This window comes from Triticum urartu, chromosome 4A (assembly GCF_056163025.1).
Source record: "Triticum urartu cultivar PI428250 chromosome 4A, HENAU_Tu73, whole genome shotgun sequence".
NCBI classification, from domain to species: Eukaryota; Viridiplantae; Streptophyta; class Magnoliopsida; order Poales; family Poaceae; genus Triticum; species Triticum urartu.
This window is the reverse complement of record NC_141876.1, coordinates 486,698,376-486,718,517: the sequence shown is the minus strand read 5'-3', so window position 1 is coordinate 486,718,517 and position 20,142 is coordinate 486,698,376. Positions and strand designations below refer to the sequence as shown.

At 42.0% G+C, this 20,142-nt stretch overlaps 1 protein-coding gene across 5 annotated transcripts; it reads right to left on the bottom strand.

Moving 5' to 3' along the window:
- Window positions 1-584: 584 nt before the first annotated feature.
- On the bottom strand, window positions 585-17,781 carry LOC125552350 (rho GTPase-activating protein REN1). Of its 5 annotated transcripts, none has more exons than XM_048715858.2 (26): window positions 17,614-17,781; window positions 16,897-17,043; window positions 14,641-14,752; window positions 13,057-13,182; window positions 12,794-12,830; window positions 11,820-11,896; window positions 9,942-10,009; window positions 9,781-9,859; window positions 9,382-9,526; window positions 8,586-8,693; window positions 8,343-8,420; window positions 8,076-8,131; window positions 7,916-7,985; window positions 7,643-7,727; window positions 7,207-7,450; window positions 6,887-7,099; window positions 5,738-5,902; window positions 5,614-5,654; window positions 4,068-4,128; window positions 3,904-3,987; window positions 2,618-2,734; window positions 2,382-2,542; window positions 2,150-2,240; window positions 1,674-1,731; window positions 1,424-1,506; window positions 585-1,263 (listed from the first exon to the last, which is right to left on the bottom strand). In XM_048715858.2, exons 3-26 carry the CDS (start codon window positions 14,674-14,676, stop codon window positions 1,111-1,113), a joined length of 2,436 nt encoding a protein of 811 aa, XP_048571815.1. In that variant the 5' UTR covers window positions 14,677-14,752; window positions 16,897-17,043; window positions 17,614-17,781; the 3' UTR covers window positions 585-1,110. The 5 variants fall into 5 exon arrangements, with proteins under 5 accessions (XP_048571815.1, XP_048571819.1, XP_048571816.1 ...); XM_048715862.2 differs by having other exon boundaries at window positions 14,641-14,718; XM_048715859.2 differs by lacking the exon at window positions 16,897-17,043.
- Window positions 17,782-20,142: the final 2,361 nt, after the last annotated feature.

The following is a 20,142-nucleotide window of genomic DNA, read 5'->3' as shown; positions in this document are numbered from 1 at the left end:
GAGGTGTGTCTTTGACGGATCTCGCGGGATTCGGTTGGCATCAGTCTTTGATGGATCTTCTTGAATCCAGTCTTTGTTTATCTATATTCATGTGTCTTCAGGTTGGATCATTTCGATTTACACTTCACTTCATCAGCGACAGACTGTTTTGGTGTGGTGGTCCTTGGGGCCCTTAGCACGACGTCTTATAAGCTGTCTACTACGACAAGGTTTGCACGACTTCAGTGAGGGAGGGGCAATGACGGCGGCGCCTTCGGCTCGCTCCAGTACTTGTAGTTGTCGCTAGGTGGTCTACGGACATAGATGTGATTTCTATTCTTCTTGTGTTCTTTGTATTGCCATGATGTTTGATGAATAGATTGGAAATTATCCTCGCAAAAAAAAGAACATGGAATATCTCACCCTACATCATCATGGCAGCAAAGATTCCACACCCCTGCTCTCGCTAACGTGCGTCACTCAACAAAATTCCAATTGATCCATCTTAGTACCTTCAAAGCTTTCAGAGATGCTCTACACATATCGATGACTATAGTCACAAAACAGTATGCTTTAGCCATGCAACTGCTGCAAAACAGTAAACGGAAGAGATGAAAATCCTGAAATATTGTCCATCCTTTCTGGGTTGTGGCACAGGAACCGCCATCGGTGTATGTGTATCTGAATCCATATCTTATACGGTACTCCCACAGAACTTGGTCATATACCGCAGCAAAAAGAAAAAAGAAAAACATACGGTCAAACTCTCTCAGGCTGCATTTGGAAGAGCACTTTGGCTGTGGTCTAGAATTTACGGAGATATGTTTCTTATACATGCCACAATTCAATACTTTCAAAATGTCATTATGGAAACACAATAAAACTGTGGGGTTAATTAATTATGGTACTCTAAAACTAGGCTGTTCGTGCGATCAGCGATTTTGGTGAACACTACCAGCGATGCTCCTCCAATGAAAATACATGTGCACGCATCTTGAACTGGGTCCAACTCTCACGGTAGGATTATCATATGCATCTCCACCTCATAGTCCCTGTGGCGCTGTCATATGTGCATCGCTCCACTACTTGATTTTCTAGCTTTAAGATGATGCAGTGTCAAATTCCCAGTCCTCATGTGGAGTCTTTATTTGGAGCTGCAGCCGTTGGTGGGCGAGCCAAATCTAAGTTTTGCATCTCACTTGCGAGCATTGCCCTTCTTTCTTTCAAGAAGTTGAGCCGGTTTGTCAGCTTAGCTAATGCAGTTGGTGGTCCACCCCCAGGTTCCTGAAAGAAATAACATGCATATATAGTTGCATAAATTCAGTAAAATGAAAAAGAGAGGCAGTAGTAGCACCCACAAACTTATATCAAACAAGGGCTTAAGAAACGAGGGTTTATGGAGGCAAAAAAACAGCATATATACGTCCCAAGGCATACAGATTACCTCTGTTCTATTACTTGAAAAGGCATTCGGTCCTTGAAGCCTGTGTAGACTATTTGAGTTTTGCCTCAACAATCTTTGAGCACCTGGGCAAAACAAATCATTTTGAACTACTAAGATTGTTGCTATTAACTTTTGCTTCCTTGGGCACAGTTACTCTAATGATATCAAGTATAATTACTGATATTACCAACTGGACCTGTATTGTATTGATAGTTAGTACTCAGTTGCAGCTTCTGGTGGGCTGGCTTACCTGTTGAAGAAGACGAATTCTGTGCGGCTTGCCTTCTCAATTGTTCAACAATATCCGCCTGAAATGAATCAATTCTTTTATTGAATAATGGAACTAAAATGGAAGAACTTAAAAGCACAACCAGGTTGTATTTCCATCTAGTCATCCTTAACTTCAATGAGCCTGGGCCCTTTGCCAGTTAATGTACTATTTGTAAAGTATTGAAATATGCAAGATAACAAGGGCATTCTTTTGGCATAATTGTTACTGACATTTTAGGTTCTTATTGTATATCAGGAAAATTCCAACTCACATGACTAGCTTGCTTATACAGTTTGAACAGCATATATTATGTTTACCATTCCAGTATAGTATCAGGAATAACATTAGACCATTCAGAGCAAGGTAACAGCAGAGTAGCAGTCCCGGTCCCAGACAGGACATTTCTAGCAAAGCGGAAGGAAAAGCATTAGACTTCTGTACTCGTATGGTCTTACCATGCCTGCATTGGGTAACATTCGAGATAAAGAATTGGCCCCAATAGCCGATGATGCTTCGGTTGATGAGCTGATTTCATTTTGTTTCTCTCTGGAGAAAAGTAGCCACTTCAGTACAAGTCTATTTCAAGTATATTCCTTTCCATGATTAAGAACTCTAAATAGACAGAACAAAATACTAAGAAAGGATCTATCAAGCCTTAGTACTCCAACTAAAAAAACAAAGCCTTACTCGGCAAGCTTGTCTTGGAGCCGTTTGTTGCATGATTCACATAGTGAGATGGAGCTTAGCTGGGCCTGGCTGCTGAGTTGTCCGCGTAGATCACAAGCCTTTTGCTTCAAATTCAAAACATCAGCTTCAGCAGCAGCAACTTCCTCAAGATTAGCCTTAGTCTGTTTTTAACAGAAGAAAAAATTTCAAAACGGTGAAAAGAATTTAAGATTTAATGAAATATAAACACCGAGTACCTTGCTGTCTACTGACGACGGGAGGGACACCTGCCCTCTTCGCATATTCATCAGGCCAGACTCCAATGAGGCCCTCAAACTTCTCTCCTTATGCAGCTGATCTCGCAAAGTTTCCACCTGTTGAATGCACAAGCTATTCATGTTGAATAGAAAATGCAAAACTTACTCTAAAAACGTACCAAAACAACTCCATGAGCTCAAGAGTACCATATAGTCGTGAGTTATAATTTGCTGTATCAAACAATCGCCTACCTTGAGGGCTCATAGACTGGTGGTCACCATTAACTGAAAGTCCCAGTAAGGTACCCATTGTATAATAAGTTGTATCATCCAATTTGTGATGAATAAATGAGAACGACAGTGGCATTTAAAGGTCTTAGTAGAATTATCCAGTTTGGGCCGCCATGGCTAGTGGAGTTCAGGTCATAATATATCATTGTTACGAGAAAGATAATTGTTTAGCATTACTTGACATTATTTCAATGGAGGGGAAAAAAGCTAAAATCATGTGTATTGTCACATCAACTGATGCCTCATCGTGGCTAATGGTTCAAATTGTAGCCTAAATCAAGTATGAAAATTACATGGCCACATGGGGCTGTCCGGGTAAGTGCTCTTAGCTTGTAGAGAGTTACTAAAACATCTTAAGATAGAACCAGTCAAACATAATACACAAAACAAAATGCAGCAGAAACTCGTATGTTTCGACAAAATCTCAAGGAGTTTTTTCTGATACCTAATAAAGTTTGACTGTCAAGTAGAGCCAGAACTGGTAGCTTGGTTGCCTTTGCTATGATATAGGATAGTGTCTTAAAGCTAAAGAACATTTCTGAGATAGAGAAGTATGATTAGCAAGGCACGCAAATCATGTTTTCTGTAACAGCTAATGAAGCATTTAAAAGGGGAAAAGGTGAAGGAACATGAGTTTGTAGTGCTGCATGTCAGATGCTTCAGCAGCAAGAATTAATGGCCCATCTGAAGAAATGACACAATCAAACCCTGAGTAAAGTGCAGAAAATCCATTTGTTGACTCCAAAATGTGAGTACCATCCCCAAACTTAATGTGGCTTTCGTGATGTGGTCACATTTCTTGGCTTAAGATATTTGGATAGTACTTGTGCTTATAATTGCTAGCGTAATATTCCTGTTGCACATAGTTTCTGATGCTTTTCCACATCTATTGCAAGTTTCCTTTCGTTGATGGTATCATAATCCCTTTATGAGAGAAGCAACCTAGGGGTTCTCTTTCTGGAAAGAAAATAAAAACCTTGAGTTTCAGCTCTTACTTCTTTTTCAAGTGCTAAACGGCATTCATGTAATGTTCCTTTCCGCTTTTCTAGACTTGTCTGGAGGTTTTTATTTTCTTTGACCTGAAAAATACAAACATCATTTCAGATGAAAGAATTTGATGTTACATAACTTTGTGTGGTCCTAGGGGAAAAGGATGCACCTCCTTTGAAACTTTAGATTGGAGATCGGCCTTGTTGTTCTCAAGCTTCTCAATAAGAGCCCTAATACAGAAGCTCAATTAGAATATCAATAGCTCAAAAATATCGACAGTGTAAATTATAAATATTATGGGAAAATAATACTCCAGAAAGTATGTGCATGCACGGGTGAGTGCATGTATTCCAGAAAGTACTTGTTCATCTCGGAAGAATCTAAAAAGGAATCATAGCAACATGTATAACTTGTGTGCCTACAAAAATGTGTGTTATGCAAAGAAGATGAAAGATGCAATTTTTCTTTTGGACTTTTGCGGCTACAACCTTTTGTTTTTGTTGTACTGTGCACGTTGATCATATTTTTGCACAATATTTACAGGTTTACATCTTGTAACATGTTGGCCCATCTACAATTTGGGGATCTTTTCTAGTGTGCAAGTATGCAATTCAAAACCATGTGCACTCTCTGACTCACCCATACAAACAAAAAATTCCACACCATTATGCAAACCTCAATCTCTATGGCAATTTTTAGAAGGTACAACTATTGCAGATGCAAATGATAAATGCTCCACCTATTATGCAATGACGTTCCAGGACTGACCATGGAAAATGTGCAAATACCTTTTGCAGTTTACAAATCGTCATATTTGTGTGTTAGCTTTTCAAGTGCACATATTACAGCATGTGTATATGCCTTTTGCAGTTCACAAATGCTCATATTTGCGCTTTCAAGTTCTCGCATTACAGCACGTTTGTTTGTCCTTGACTGTTTCACATATTTTTTTAAAGCAGGTACATGTTTTCAAAAAGAGTTGCTCAAAATCTGCACTTGACATGCTATATTTTGTTTACTTGATGACATGCACTAGTGCATTTTGAAAAGAAATGTGGAAAATCCAAGGATATACAACATGTGATATAATGTGTGCATTTTAAATATTCATGCACAAATATAACCATTTAAGAGCTACGTAAAGATACAAGACCTGGAGGATGAATATAACAATTATGAGCCTCTTTGATTTGAAGGGAAACAAAGAATTAGAACTCTTATGGATTTCGTCGTTGTAGCATCGTTTATTCGTAGGAATGAGGCAAAGGAAATCATAGGGAAATTTACTTTTGACGCCATTCCAAAGGAAAAACATAGGAAATTTAGCATCCAGTATGACCTCATGTTTTATTCCTACGCGTAGGATCAAGGTAAAGCACAGTGATGGGATCAATCAAGTTAGTGTTGGAACATCATTAGTAGGACTCCTGTATTTTTACAATTCAAACAAGTCATGTAAAACTTTTCCAGTGTTTTACAATCCTCTGTTCTACACATGCATTCCTATTGCGTTCCTGTATTTCTTTCCTATTCCCTTGTTATAATCCTATGAATAAAGAGTCCCATATGTATAGATGTTTTTACAGTTAATATATGGTCGTGTTTTGCATGAACGTTTGAAAACTTTTTTTACAGCTGCATTTTGGAATTATTTTATGTCTCCAATAAATGCACATTCAAATGAGCATTACAGGAGCATATAGCCGTCTACTTACTCATCATCACTGCAGCCCTCAACGTCCAGGTCCTTTCTTGCCTGTAAATACATTACTCGTCAAACTTTATGATTATCGTGGTAGCATTGAAATGCAGAACTATGCAGATAACAACTGAACTTACTGAAGTACGGCCCCATAATGTCTTTTTGTCCCTATTAGCTGAGCTGCTTGACTTCATAAATTTTGCTTTCGAAGATGATGAATGGGATTTTGCTATATGATCTGTGGATGCATGTGATCCTTTGTCCTCCCTTGACAAACCACGTTCTGTTTTTCCCACTTTCATCTGAGGTTGAACAACCTATCATTGTCAGTACATGCAGTGCCAGAGATATTGTTTTAAATAAATTGAGCAAGATGAATTGTAAGGGAGACAAAGAAGTTTACAAGTGCATTAAATCAGAGCATAAGGCCATAGTTTTGGCCAATCTGTGTGTTTAAAGCACATGAGTTAGTTATTTGAGGCTTCATGCAAGGGGGCCCTAAAGTGTAGTCTTTATTTTCCTTGAACACACCCAAATGCGTGTCATTTTGTATTAGAAGTAGTCTTCTTCAATATCATATCCCAGACCATTAAGCTACTGAGAGTGTGACCAAGGTTTTTTCATACAAGAATGAAATACAAGCTTCAAGAATATATTTGAAATATATAGCAATAAGCAGTCCCTGTTTTCTTCGAGAAAACACAAAAGCCTTGCATTTTAATGCATTGATAGAAAGAAGAGTTTTTACAAGCCCTCGGAAGGGCACTTTAAGTTCTAAGATTTAAGCTATGTAAGAAATTCACACTAAGTTTTAAGCTATGTTGGAAACGCTGAATCAACTGTTGACTTCTTATCAGCATGCACCTGATGAAACTGTGGGCAAGTCAAATATGAAAGCATAATCTATTCATCTTTATGACTACTTGGTTCGACCAGCAAAATATTAGCCTTTAAACAGAATACTCATTTACCAGATTTAGAAAGAAACTTCAGTGACAAGTTGCACATTGAGAAGACACTATCGGATGAGCGAACATGTTCAATGTATGATTTCACCATAAAATTTGACTGGCAAAAGTGAAATTAATTTTGATAAGGAGATCAACTATCACATTTTTAAGGGAAGATCATCCATAGTTTCTTTCATTGAATATAAGCTGACTTATCTTCTCTCTCTCTCTTTTTTTGCAAGGAAACATGGTTTTTGCAGGAAATTCTGACACCAGCACTTGGAATGCTCCATCTATAATGTTTGAAATTTGTACTATTGCTGTCAGTTAGCATACCTTGTCACGTTTGGCATTGATTCTACTATTGCCATCACATTCACTGCCGCCAGAAGAGTGTTCGGTATTATCATCCAAGTCTTCTTCAATGTCATCATCACCAGAATCATAAGAACCATCCTCATCATGGTTGTCATTATCTGTAGAATATTCCTTGTCAACATCACCGTCGTCAGACTCAGTATAAGCGTCCGAAGAACCTTCTTCTATGTCCTATATAGGTTACTGTTGAATTAGTATTCATGACATAACTTCAAGGAGAACCTAATATAAAAAGAAAAGAAATAAATAAGAACATGACAAGGGAAGAAAGAGCATACATCAAATATCTGATCATATTCCTCAAGCATAATGATAACAATAGCTTGAGCATGGTTGGCTGCAGCGGCAGCTTGAAGCAGCTGGAATGAACCATCCCCAGCCATACTGAAGTCTTTATCAATTTCACATTCACCAAGAAGAAGAGGACGAAGAAGGAGTGGTGCCATACAAGCCGCCAAAGCGGAATTAGACATCCTGTTCACAGCTTTGTGTGATCCAACGATCATCATCATCTTAAGGATCCTAAAAGAAAACCGATGAGTCTGGTATTCATTGGTGGAATTTGATGTTGCTATTGCTGTGCAGGCTAAATTTAACTCATCATCAAACCATTAGATAATGTAAACGGATGAGGACATATTCTTACAGAATGACAATCCAAGACATAACACTTTTGGTGATAAAATTTGAAACAAAAGCATCCTAGGTAAATACCTCTGCAGTAATTGCCGATTTGGTTCCGGGAAAACTTCATATACAACTTTATTTAAAGCATCAAGTCTTTTTGTCTTGTCAGTTCCTGCACCATCACTTGTCTTTATCAGTTTATGGTTCCAAACAAATAAAAATGTTCCGAGGGCATACTGGTGCTGATTTTTTGGTACATACTTCATGAAAAATAGTTATTGGGATTATACATCAGTTTTTTTAGGCTGAGGAATGCATTATTGTTCTTCAATTATAAATAAAGTTCTGAGCCAGTCTTACGGTAAGCTGTAACCAGCGCGGTGCAACATGCTGCAGGAACTGGCGAAGCTGGCATCTCTCGAAGAATAGTCTGTAGTTTGGAGCAAAACAAATGTTACAAAAAATATAGAAACATAGTATATTCCTTGTGACATCAGAGTTAGCGTTGCCAAATAAACACCTTAATACAGTCACCAATAACATGCCCATCCTCATCTGGGGAGAACTCTTTCTTTCCTACAAAAAACAGTTAAAGTGAACTAGCAGACATAAAATTCTCAGAGGTTATGCAAAATAGTTGTATCTTCAAAAGAAAATCTTTGTGAAAGTGCAGGGCAAAGAAAAAAAAGTCTTCTAAAGATTCAATTAAACAATGGTAAAACTCCTGCGACACTAAATTGCCAAACATCTTAAATAAGAACAAAAAAGTTAGAACAGAGGAAATCACCCTTATCATAATCACGAAATCTGCGTTTGACTTCTTCAACATCAGCAGATTGACGGAGGATTCCTTCTCCCTTGCAACCTACAAACACAGTGTTTTTCTGCTCGTTACTGAACGGCAAGATTTTTAAATGTCTGTTTCCGCATGATTGCTTTCAATGCACACCAGGTAAATATGAGCATAAAACTAAACCTAACGAAGGGTCGGTCTGGATAGTGTACTGATATTACAGGGGAAAACACTTACCATAATCTTCAATGAACCTCAAGGCCTTCTCCAGGAAAGCTGGACTACCATCAGCCTCTATAAGTGCAAACTGTGCAGGTCTCCCAATAACAGATGATTTATCCTCCGCTGCAAACGAAACAACAGAATTTGTTTATTCAGTGCAACATAAGCACACACCGATGTGGGAAAGAATAATAAATTAGACATTATACATTTGACTCAACAAATAAATGGCAATAAATACTATGGCATCTGACACTGGCATACAAAATAAACCTACTTAGATCTGCATAATGCAGTTTTTTCTGTAACAGCAGAATCCAGCTGAATTAAATATTAATGAATAATAGAAGGAATAAGGATCTTCATGTAAGTAGTGATTGCCCATGCCCTGATCAAGTGCATGGAGGAACGAAGCAAGAAAATATATCCCTACGGGGTCATCATCTCTAGAGACATGACATCCAAACTGGAATTTATCCTACAAACTTCATTTTTTGAGTGCCCCGGAATTTCTCAACCATTAGCACGTTTAGGAAGTGATTAAGATTTTTTTTTCAAGTAGTGAACGATGAAGTTGAACACCAAACTGGAAGTCTGGAACATACTTTGCCAGATATATGAAATGAAACAAAAACAGGTGTGATCAAACAATAAGAATGAAGTCTGAAAAAATTGACATCAAGAAATTTCATAAATACAGCCACAATGTGACTTGTCTATTTTTATATAAATACCATTAGCCCAAAAATAAAACAAAAGCTTAGATGTTAGCCCAGCTTGTGCAGGTTGGGTGAAAGTTAACATAGCTTACACTGTTCAGTTGAAGCTTCAGAAGATTCTGTTCCATCAGCGTTAAATATTGGATTTTGCCCCACTGTACTCGCTACACTTGGTGCCTGCGCTAAAGCACTCTCTAATGCATTTCTCCACTCGTTGAGTTCTTCCGTAGTTTCTGCCTGCTTGGAGACAAATCACACCATTAAATTCCTAAACAGTGCCACACAGGTATGATAGTAGTATTGAATATTAATCAAACAATTGCCCCTCCCAAACACAACCAGGGTTGCCATGTTCCACTGCTCCAGTCCCACAGCCACCCCTGTTACCCCGCTATTTACTGATCCTCAAGAACAATACTAAGAAATGCCAATCGTCCCAATGGGAACACAAAGATCAGTACGACAGGAACTCTGAAAGATATGAAACCAACCTTCAGAGTAAAAGTACGCCCTTCGCGGCCATCAGGAAATAACACTGTTAAAAGTTTCCTGTCTTCTTTGACTACAACACTGAAACATTTATCAAAATTATATGTTTATTGGATAGCATTAAAGGAAATTCCCCTTTCAGCAAAATTTCAATTATGCATACCTTCCGGAGTTATTCAAGTCGATTCCACCAAGTGTAACAACTGGTTCATTTCCTCTGGGAGGTGCATTCTGAAAATAAAGCAGAACATAGGAGCAATTGGCATGTTTAGAGGCCTAATACTAATATTTATAGTTGCCCATAAATGTCACGAAGAATCCTAAAAGAACTATGTATGCTTCAGCAGTAGTACTTGTTCTGTAATCATGTTCACCCCCTAAAAAATGGTGACAGTAACAGTCAACAATATCCTTGCCTTTACTATTTGCTTTCTGTCACTTCCGGTATCCAATTAATAGTATGAAAAGAGAATTTATATCCCGCTTCACATTCAGGTTCACTCCTTAAATTGTGCAAGTATCACTATTTGTATTAGGATTATGACCTAGACCAGAGTAGGCACTAATTCGTTGGGATATCTGAGCAATAAGATGCCATTAGCTGATATAACTTGCCTTTCACCTTTCATGTATTTTACATGGTGTCGGCTAGCATACTATCATGTGTACTTTAATTATGCCCTTACTCAACCTTAACAAGCAGATCAGATAACAAGCTATACAGAATGATATCTAGACTTCTGATTCTTTCCTCGAAGCATTTTGCTAAAGACTTCAGGTTATATATAAAGTTTTCGTCAGCTGCACTCATGTACTCCATTAAAATGAATTTGCAGCAAAAATTACTACATTATACTCCCTCCATTCCACAATGTAGTGCGCCCGCGCTTCCTGAGATTTAAGTTTGACCACAAATTTAACCAACGAGACCAACTGCGGCGGGAGCAAAAATTATACCACTGAATTCGTATTTTCAATATAAATTTAGTGGTATAATTTTTGCTCCCACCGCAGTCGGTCTTGTTGGTTAAATTTATGGTCAAACTTAGATCTCGGGAAGCGCGGGCGCAATACATTGTGGAATGGAGGGAGTAGTTTATAGTACTAATACAACATCAGCACAGAAAAAGACTCGCGCGAACTTGCATGTGCTATTAATCAATATGTACCAAAAAAGGCTTTCGCCCCGCTTTATATATAAAGCACCAAACCACAATCAATATGTAGTACCACACCCATCAGTTCTACAACAAGAAATGGCAGATTGGTAGCTTCCCTAGGGCCGCACACATTTTCTAGTAGTATCGATTAACCGATGGTACAAACCGGAAGTTGCATATAACTGGTGTTGTAAACAACGAGATGTATACTTGATGCTCTATTTTCAATCACTGTTGGAAACTTGGGATCATGATCTTGGAGCTACTGTGGAACAAGGCTGGCAACTCCAGGGGGGCAATAGCGTAGCGGACAGCTAGGAGAAGCGAGTGAGAGAATCTATTTCATTGCTTAATTAACATAACACCAATGGGTCCTCTACATATAAATATAACACAATTCCAATGTAAGGAACAAACCATATCGTATAACATAACACCAATGGGTCCTCTACATATAAATATAACACAATTGAGCAAACCATATCGTATCTCCAATTGGCTATGGCTCAGATTAAAAGAACCCATTTACTTATAGATAATATAGGGATATTGTCCTTAATTGGTTGCACTGGCTGGAGCTAGCGCCAGTTGCTGGCCTTCTTGGGCCATGCGGCACACATAGGGAATTCCCCACATAGCAATCATGGTAATAGAAATTTCATGGAAAATAAATAAGGTTCAAGCATTTGCTACAAGAATTAGATAACCCAACTGAGCAGTCAACTAGCAGATTTACAATCTAATGCCGTGCAGACCTTTAGTCTGCTTTGTTACAATAAAGTTTGTGTTAAGCTTGGAGAACAAAGCAAGTTAATCATAGGATCTTTACGAGTGAATAGCTGATGCAAAGAAACACAGCAAAGTACTGCAATGTATCTTACAGGGTCACTTCTGAAGAACACTAATGATGCCCTTGTAAGAATAAACCAGCGCTTTTTCCATGTTGTCCAACCAATCCCTGTTATGTATCATAAATAATTAAATATGAAGAATAGTATGGCTACAAATATTTAGAATTTAAATTAAAGCAAAGGTGATCAAATGTAAGAAAATGACAGTTTGGGTAGCAACAAAATTCCACATGCAAAATATGGAGTTATAAATAGAAACATTCTGATCCACTTAATTAAACTGCAACAGAATTTCCTTGACAATTTCAGTAAAAATAATCAACCATGTCTGTTGGCTTGACTTCGTTCTTCATTGGGCTTAAAGGTATCATGATTGTGAAGCAATTAGATTAGCCTACAGACCAGGCATTTTACAGAAGTACACTTTACTTTATGCCCAAACTTTTAAGCATATGACTTTATGGGGAAGCAAGCCCTATAATGCCCCCATGCCATCAGAGAAATAAACAGATAGTATGTTGTTAGATTTTTAGTATTCAGTACAAGAGCGACTAGGTTGAACCATAGCGAGTTCTAACTTAATGTGACTGATTATACTTTGCAATATATAGTTCAGCAAACTGGCTAATATTCTACCTGCTAGAATATGATACAGTAATACAAGTAACGTCTAATGGGCATCATGTTTATAAAAGCTCCATGACAAGTGATATGATTAACATTGTCATAATTGTGTGACTTCAGGCAACATGTTTTGCTGTTCTTCTGTGCTTCAATCATACTCCCTCCGTCGTTGAGACACTTATTTTGGGACGGAGGGAGTATTAATTTAGTATCCCATTGGAAGGACAAAAAATTCCTATTAATAGATATATGAACTGGAGGGCTTCTGACCGTAGTCCTTACCACAAACATCCTGTTTAGATGTAACATCTAGCAGGTAAAAGAGAGGGAGAAATATATATCTAGCCATGCTAAACCACAATTTAGCCATCCGAACATACCTTTAGATGAAAGCAGTAAATGTCCACTCTTAAGAACCTGCAAACAGATATACAAAATTGACACCATCATTCGGAGTTAATATAGCAGTTTAAAGACTCCCATTCTGATTATAAACATAGACTTATAGTAAATCTGAAGTTGCAGCTACGTGTAGCAGTTACATGGCTTATGTAAACATATATAGAGAGACATTCTACCAAAGCTTAAGGTCATTTGGAGAACAGTGTGACATAAACTTTGAGTGCAAGTTGATCCGACAAACCTGGCAGTTAGGACATGCAGTTTGTGGACTATCACCGGTTTCACCAGTCTGGGAGTTCAGGTCTCCCTCTCCACATCGGCATATCTTGAACTGACCTGTATTCTCCGAAGGCTGCGAAGATGATACCTATCAAAAGGATGAAACGAAGTGGAGTAAGTACTTAGCATAAAGCAACAAACAAGTGATAACAAGGCAGGCAGAACTTGAGATTAACTAAAACAAGCAAACTTTACATGCGCAGATTTATGTGCACATAGTATCAACTGAATCAACAACAGAGGATCTTAACAACAGAACATTTGTCTTTTGTTATTGATAAAGGTGCTATGGAAGACTATATATTCATATCGATGGTTACCATTCCTTCACAAAATTTAGAAATCTCCCTTAGTCTCTTTCTTATCTTTATCGCCTACTCTTGTACTAAAATACCACTTCGCCTTAAGTCATAAGTACTAAGTTTCATGCACCAACCAGCAGAATCAAAAGTCCAAACTGATGGAGAAGGTCGGGCGATCCACATATACTTCAACACCCCCTCTCACATGTGGTTTGAGAAGGCCTAAACGTGGACAAAAGGAGGGCAGGGCAAGCAAATTTTTGTATTCAAAAGCCGAGACTTGAACCCAAGACCTCTTGTGCCTAGTACCATATTAAGTTTCATGCACAAACTAGTAGAACCAAAAGCCCGAACTGATGGAGAAGTTTGGCCAATTCCCATATACTTGAACAAATATGCAGGCTAGCCAGGCACCATATTGTCCAAGTGACATAAAGGTAGTTATTTTATTTTATAAAGTAACAACACATATTTTTCTTTGAGGTAGTCAAAAGGTAGCCCCTGCATAAATTTCATTAAAAACACAAGATATGGTTTAACTTGATTTCTGGAATCCAGACAACCCATTTTGTCTATAAATGATAATATTTTATGCTTATCAGCTGTCTAGTGACTCTTAACAACAGAAGTACAGTGAGACTAAATCATAGAATCTACGCATTAGAAACACATATACAAAGAACTACAAAAACTAAAATAATTGTTCTATTGCCAGTAAAGGAGAAGCAAAGAAGCGGCACGGTGGAGCCACATCAACTCCTTGAAAGTCTACAATACCAGCACAAAAACGTTTGAAAATTTTAGTAAGTCTGCTTGTACAGCCCCACTCTGTAAATGTTTCTTGTTTTAATAGAATTTTACTGTTAGCGGCCCCCTATATATTGTCAGCCTGCTTACTTTATTCACAACCCAAATGTCATGAACCATAATTTCATTTCATTTGGCATGTCTTTCACTGGAATGCATATTGAAGATCTTTTTTTTTGTTAGTCAAGTACACCACTTGATAAACATAGCAGGCACTCACTCACCGATAAACCAAAGTGAGCTCTTTGTCTCACATTTTATTGCAAAACATTAATTATATTGGTCTAATATCTTCTGGAAGAAAATTAAAATCAACTGAAAAAGTGACTAAACAGTGGGGTCCAATGAATACTTTGCTGAAATGCTAGAGCGGATAAGGAACAGGGAGAAGATATGAAAAATAATAATGCTATACTTGAATCATATGACAATCTTACTGGCTGGTAAGGAATCCTGAACTCTGAAGCTGACATTGTCTTCTCAAAATAGCTGACTTATGAACAACTCAGGATGATCTGTCCCACCAACAAGTTGATGTTTCTTAAGCGGCTGATGCAATGTACAGTGTTACTCATAATAAATCCATGAGACTTGTTAATGATAATTACAAAATAAATAGCACGATATAGCACCATAATTTGGAAGGAATCACTAATTTGTCGAGTTTTTGGATAAAGACGTCTCTCTATCAGAGCTACAGTTAAATGTATTCTGATTGTATTCATCCTATATACCTTTTTTTAAGATATAAACTCATCCTATATAACCTAAATAGTTCGTTCCCACTATCTCTAATATCTTAACATGCACACATGCCAGCTCATCAAAGGCCCACCACAACATGTATGGGGAAAAAATTCCATTATTGGTTGATCCCATGCACACATCCCACCTCACCACACATGTCACCTCATCGAAGGTCCACTCAACATGCATGAGAAAAAAAATTCATTGTATTATGCTACTTATATTCAATATATGTTTCGACTACACAGTAATCAAATACAATATATGATATGTGTTTTAGTTTTAGTTCATATGTTCTTAATTCAGCTACTCATGTTTCACAAAATTAAATCACTCAAAATATGTTGCAATTGGTTCCCGCAGTAACGTGCGGGGTATTATCTAGTTAACTTAACTTTGTGCATGCCGATTACATTGTATCCCCGCCGCCGCCCCCTCCTTCTCCTTCCTCCTCCCTCGCTGCCGCCCGGGGGCACGACCAGGCAAAGCCCTGCCGTCGCCGGCGGGGATGGGGCCCTGTGTCTTCCTGCTCGGGTGGTGCTGGCGCGGGCCGGCGTCCCGGGCCGGAACGTGGCGCTGCAGCCGGGCTCCACAGCGGTGTGACGGGCAAATGCGGCGCCCGGGCGCCCCTGCCTCCCCGCGGCAGGTGGCCAGGTGGGTGGCGCACCTGGGGTGCCAGAGACGGCGGCGGCGTGGTCCGGCGCGGGCTGCGGTCGGCCCAGGCTGGTGGTGGCCACCTTTGCCGTGGCCACGGCGGATGGTGGTGGCGCAGTGGCAGTGGGTGGTGGCGGTGCGGGCTGAGGTTGGGGACGGCGGCCGCGGTGGCTCGGCCAAATCTGACCTCGCGGTGCCGTGGACGGCTGCCTTGGCCGAGGACCTCTCGGTTGGTCGGGGTGGCGGCGTAGTGGCGGTGGTTCGACCCCCTCCTCTTGATTCCTGGAGCGTTCGACTCTACGGTTGGCAGCGCACCTGACAGGTGGAGCACGGCGGCTCAGCGCTTCTCGCCTTTGGCTGGCCTCGGTGACATGGGCGCTCCGGGGGATTGGCAGGGGTGCCTCCGGGTCTTGCTGTTGCCAGGGGTGGCGACGGTGACCTGGACCCGGTTCGAGAAATGGCGTGGTGGCTGCAGCGTGGCCGGGTGGCCTCCCCCTGCACTGCTCCGACCGGCGGGGTTCCGGACTTACCAAAAGGGCCTGCTTTTCCGGCCTCAGCGTCAGTGGTCCATGTTGATGGGAGTGGTGTGGTCTTCGCTGCCGGGACGTCGGCTTTGGTGGTGGCAGCGCGGGGCTAGTGGGCGGAGCTCGTGCTCAGGTGCTGCCTGATTGCCATGGTCGTGTGGACGGCGTGGCGGCTGGGGTGTGGCGATCGGTGGCCGTGGTGCGGCATTCGTACTACCAAGGGCAATAAGTGTGGACCGGGGTGAAAATATTTTCTGTCTTCGGGCACGCCGGCGGCAGCGATGTTCGTTCCCTTTTTGAAGGCGTCGCCGCAGTTCTCATTGCCCGTCATGTTGCTCCAGGGGAAACACTGATCTTCTGTTTGGGCGATGGCGGCACTCTGGTGTCGTATCCTTTCTGAAGGCATCGCTTTGGAGCTCACGGGTCGTCATATGCAGCTTCGTCTTTTCGCGATGGCGTGTTCATGATTGAGGACCCCGGTAGCTCTTGTAGTGGTAGGGGTGGTGTTGCTGCGCTCATCGCAGATGTATCCGCCTTGAGTGTGTGCGTGTGTTGGGGTGGCGTGAGTTTGTATCGAGCTGCTGATGGTTGATGCTTAATATATAAAGCGGGGCAAAAGCCTTTTTCGGTAATACTAGTTCAATCTATGTACAAGTCATAAAGTCATAATAATCGTCAGCTAAGCCAAGAGAAAATGTGATAGATATTCCGAAATACGGTGTGTGCCCAGGACCCTGAAGGCAGTGGTTGGCAAGAATATGGATGTACCACTAGAAACTGAAGCACGGGAACTTTTAATTTCTCTTCAAGAGTTGGAGTTTGGTTTCCGCATCCACCTTAAGTATCAGCTTGAGATACCTAAGCCATTGGCATCAAACTTCTATACATTGTATGCTATTACTGCCGGCAGGTATCCTGCAAGCAGATGCAAGATTATTCAGACAAAGATGCACATGCGCCGATGGCAGGAGCTAGTACATGCCAATGAGTTATGGCCGAAAGCAGAATACATGCGGGAAAAAGGCATGCAAGGCGGCCAATTGACAGGACTGAAACCTGAAACCAAACCTCCCCCATGCACCGGGACCAGACAAACGAATGTGCATTGTCGAAACAAAAACAAGAAAGGAGGCAGAATCAGGCCGGTTTTATTGGCGAGCATCGTACGCACATCAAATGTCTGGATTCAATTAGACGAGAGAGCAATTCGGATGAAGAAATCGATTTGAACATTTGCATTTTTCACAAGTCAGACATCTGAAACCACGGGAGGGAGGGAGGCAATCGTGCTAGCACGGCGCAGCCGCGAAAGCAAGCGGGGAGCGGATCTAGAGGGGCCGCGAATCGGGGCAATGCGGCTCCTCTGTCTAGCTAGAAAAATGGGGGCAACGCAACAGGGGGAAAAACTGAGCATTCGCCCAGACAGAAAAATGCACCGATGAAGGAGGAGCGTCGACGGAGGCGGCAAGGCAATGCGGGGCTCACCTGCGGCCGGGACGCGATCGGGAGATCAATCTCACAGCGGCGGGCACGCCATCGATCCCACCTCCTCCTCCTCCTCCCCCCTTATCTCTCTCCCCCTTCTCCCTCCCTCTCTCCCCCTCCCGTTCTATTTTTCTCCCGTCTCCTCCCTCTCGCCCGCACTTTCTCCGGGGACTTGTTTTGGAACGGGAGCGCCCAACGAAATAGACGCGTCACTGCAGGGTGGGGCCTTATCCCGCCGGGCCCACATGCCAGGGCATCGCCCCGGTCCCATCCCTTTCTGCCGTTCCTTTCCCCGAGCGAGGCGCGGGCGCGCGGACGGGGTCAAGCGATCCCGGCCGTCCCGGGGACACGTGGCGCAGGATGGCGGTACACCGAGAGGGAGAGGATGCTTCTGCTCTGCGCGCCGAGGGCAGGCGGAGTGGTGGGAAGCATGTCGTTAACGGGAGGACAGGCTCTGCCGCGGGGCCCACCACCAGCAGTATCTAGTAGTAGTACTAGAGTAGTAGGGCCTTGTGCTTGGAAATTTTGTTTTCTTGTTCCTCTTGTCCTTTGGGCATGGAGCCCACCCGACCCGGATGCCACGCCCTTTGCGCCCGTGCTCACGTGTCCTCTGCGCTTGTCATCGATCACCAATGATCAATCTACTAGGATTCTCGAGTGATTCATTTCAGAGCGAAAGCGAAAGAGCATCATGGTCAGTTGGGGAACGAATGAGCTACCCCAGCCTCCGTTCCAAAATAACTATCTCTCCAACTTTAGTAGTACAACTTTGTTTTGAGATGGAAAGAATTAGAGCAACTCCAACGGGCCGACTCAAACGGACGACGATTTCATCTGATTTTTGTCCGTTTGGGTTGGCAGCCCGCCCGACGTCCGCCTTGTTTTACATATGGGTCGGCAGGGTGCCTAATGCGCCGACCCATATGTACAGGCGTGGCCGGCTGGCCGGTCAATTTTACATTGCATTCAACATATTGTGAAATGAAAATTTAACAAGCAAAATAGTTTAGCCGTCCAAATAAATAGTATAGTTTGACAGGACAAATAAAAATAAAAATGTTTCACATAGTTTTACAAACGAATAAAAGAAGATACATCTATTGGTTGCCAACATGAGTCCACATATACTCAACCAAATCATTTTGTAGTTGCACGTGAGTTTCCCAATCACGCATGTCTTCATGAAACTGAGTGAACTGTTCAAATGTTGCCGCTACTCCATGCTCAGGCACAACATTCTCACCCTGAAACTGAAAGCCTTGATCGTACAGACGTTCCGGCGCTCATCTTCTACGATCATATTGTGCATGATCACACAAGCAGTCATCACCTTCCATAGTTTCTGCGTGCTCCAAGTATTAGCAGGATACCGAACGATGCCCCATCGAGATTGCAAAACATCAAAGGCACGCTCGACATCCTTTCTAGCACTCTCTTGCTTTTGGGCAAATCTTTTCCTTTTCTCTCCGGCAGGGTTGGGTATTGTCTTTACAATAGTGGTCCACTGAGGATAGATACCGTCACCCAAATAATACCCTTTGTCGTAGTTGTGGCCGTTGACAGTAAAGTTCACAGGTGGGCTGTTGCCTTCGGCAAGCCTAGCAAACACCGGCGAGCGCTGAAGCACGTTGATATCGTTGTGTGATCCAGCCATGCCAAAGAAAGAGTGCCAGATCCAGAGATCTTGAGACGCCACGGCCTCTAGTATGACAATGCAAGCCCTGACATGTCCCTTATACTGCCCTTGTCAAGCAGAAGGGCAGTTCTTCCACCCCCAGTGCATGCAGTCTATGCTGCCAAGCATCTCCGGGAAGCCCTTGCTAGCATTCATCGCCAACAAATGGGTTGTATCTTCAGCTGTCGGCTCTCTCAACTACTCAGGGCCAAACACAACAATCAAAGCCTTTCAGAACTTATACAGGGACTCTAGGCATGTAGACTCGCTCATACGGACGTACTCGTCAATGAGATCACCGAGCACTCCGTATGCAAGCATTCGGATGGCGGCAGTGCATTTCTGATAAGAGGAGAAACCAATCTTGCCGATGGCATCCTCTTTGCACTCGAAGTAGTCATCATAGCCGACCACTCCCTCTCTAATACGGTTGAAAACATGCCTACTCATACGGAATCGGCGGCGGAATTTGTGATGTTTGAACAACGGGTTTGTTGTATCAAAGTAGTCCTTTCAGAGAAGGAAATGTCCGTTCTCCCGATTACGATTCAACGCCGGAAGGTGGCCCGGAATGGAGCCACAGAACAACGCCCGCTGGTTATTGAGGTGGTAATGGACCAACACGGCAGCCAATATCTCCTCCTCGTCGTCGGACGACGAATCGTCGGAGTCGCAAATGAAATTGTGGAAAAAGAACTCGTCGGCGGAGTCCATTTCCGTACCTTGGCAATCTGTCGAACAGTTTGCGGGCGTCAAAGAAGGAGACGGACGGCGAGGGGAGACGCAGCGCCCACAGACCAGCTAGCTGCCTTGTCGGAGTCCGACGAGTGTGATGGCGTCGGACGAGCGTGCCG

Coding starts and splice junctions, on each gene's coding strand:
- LOC125552350 (XM_048715858.2), bottom strand. CDS start 14,676: ATGTCAGCTTCAGAGTTCAGGATTCCTTACCAGCCA. Junction 1,507..1,673: donor GAATTCGTCTTCTTCAACAG/GTAAGCCAGCCC, acceptor TGTTTTGCCCAG/GTGCTCAAAGATTGTTGAGG. Junction 1,264..1,423: donor TTTCAAGTAATAGAACAGAG/GTAATCTGTATG, acceptor TATTTCTTTCAG/GAACCTGGGGGTGGACCACC.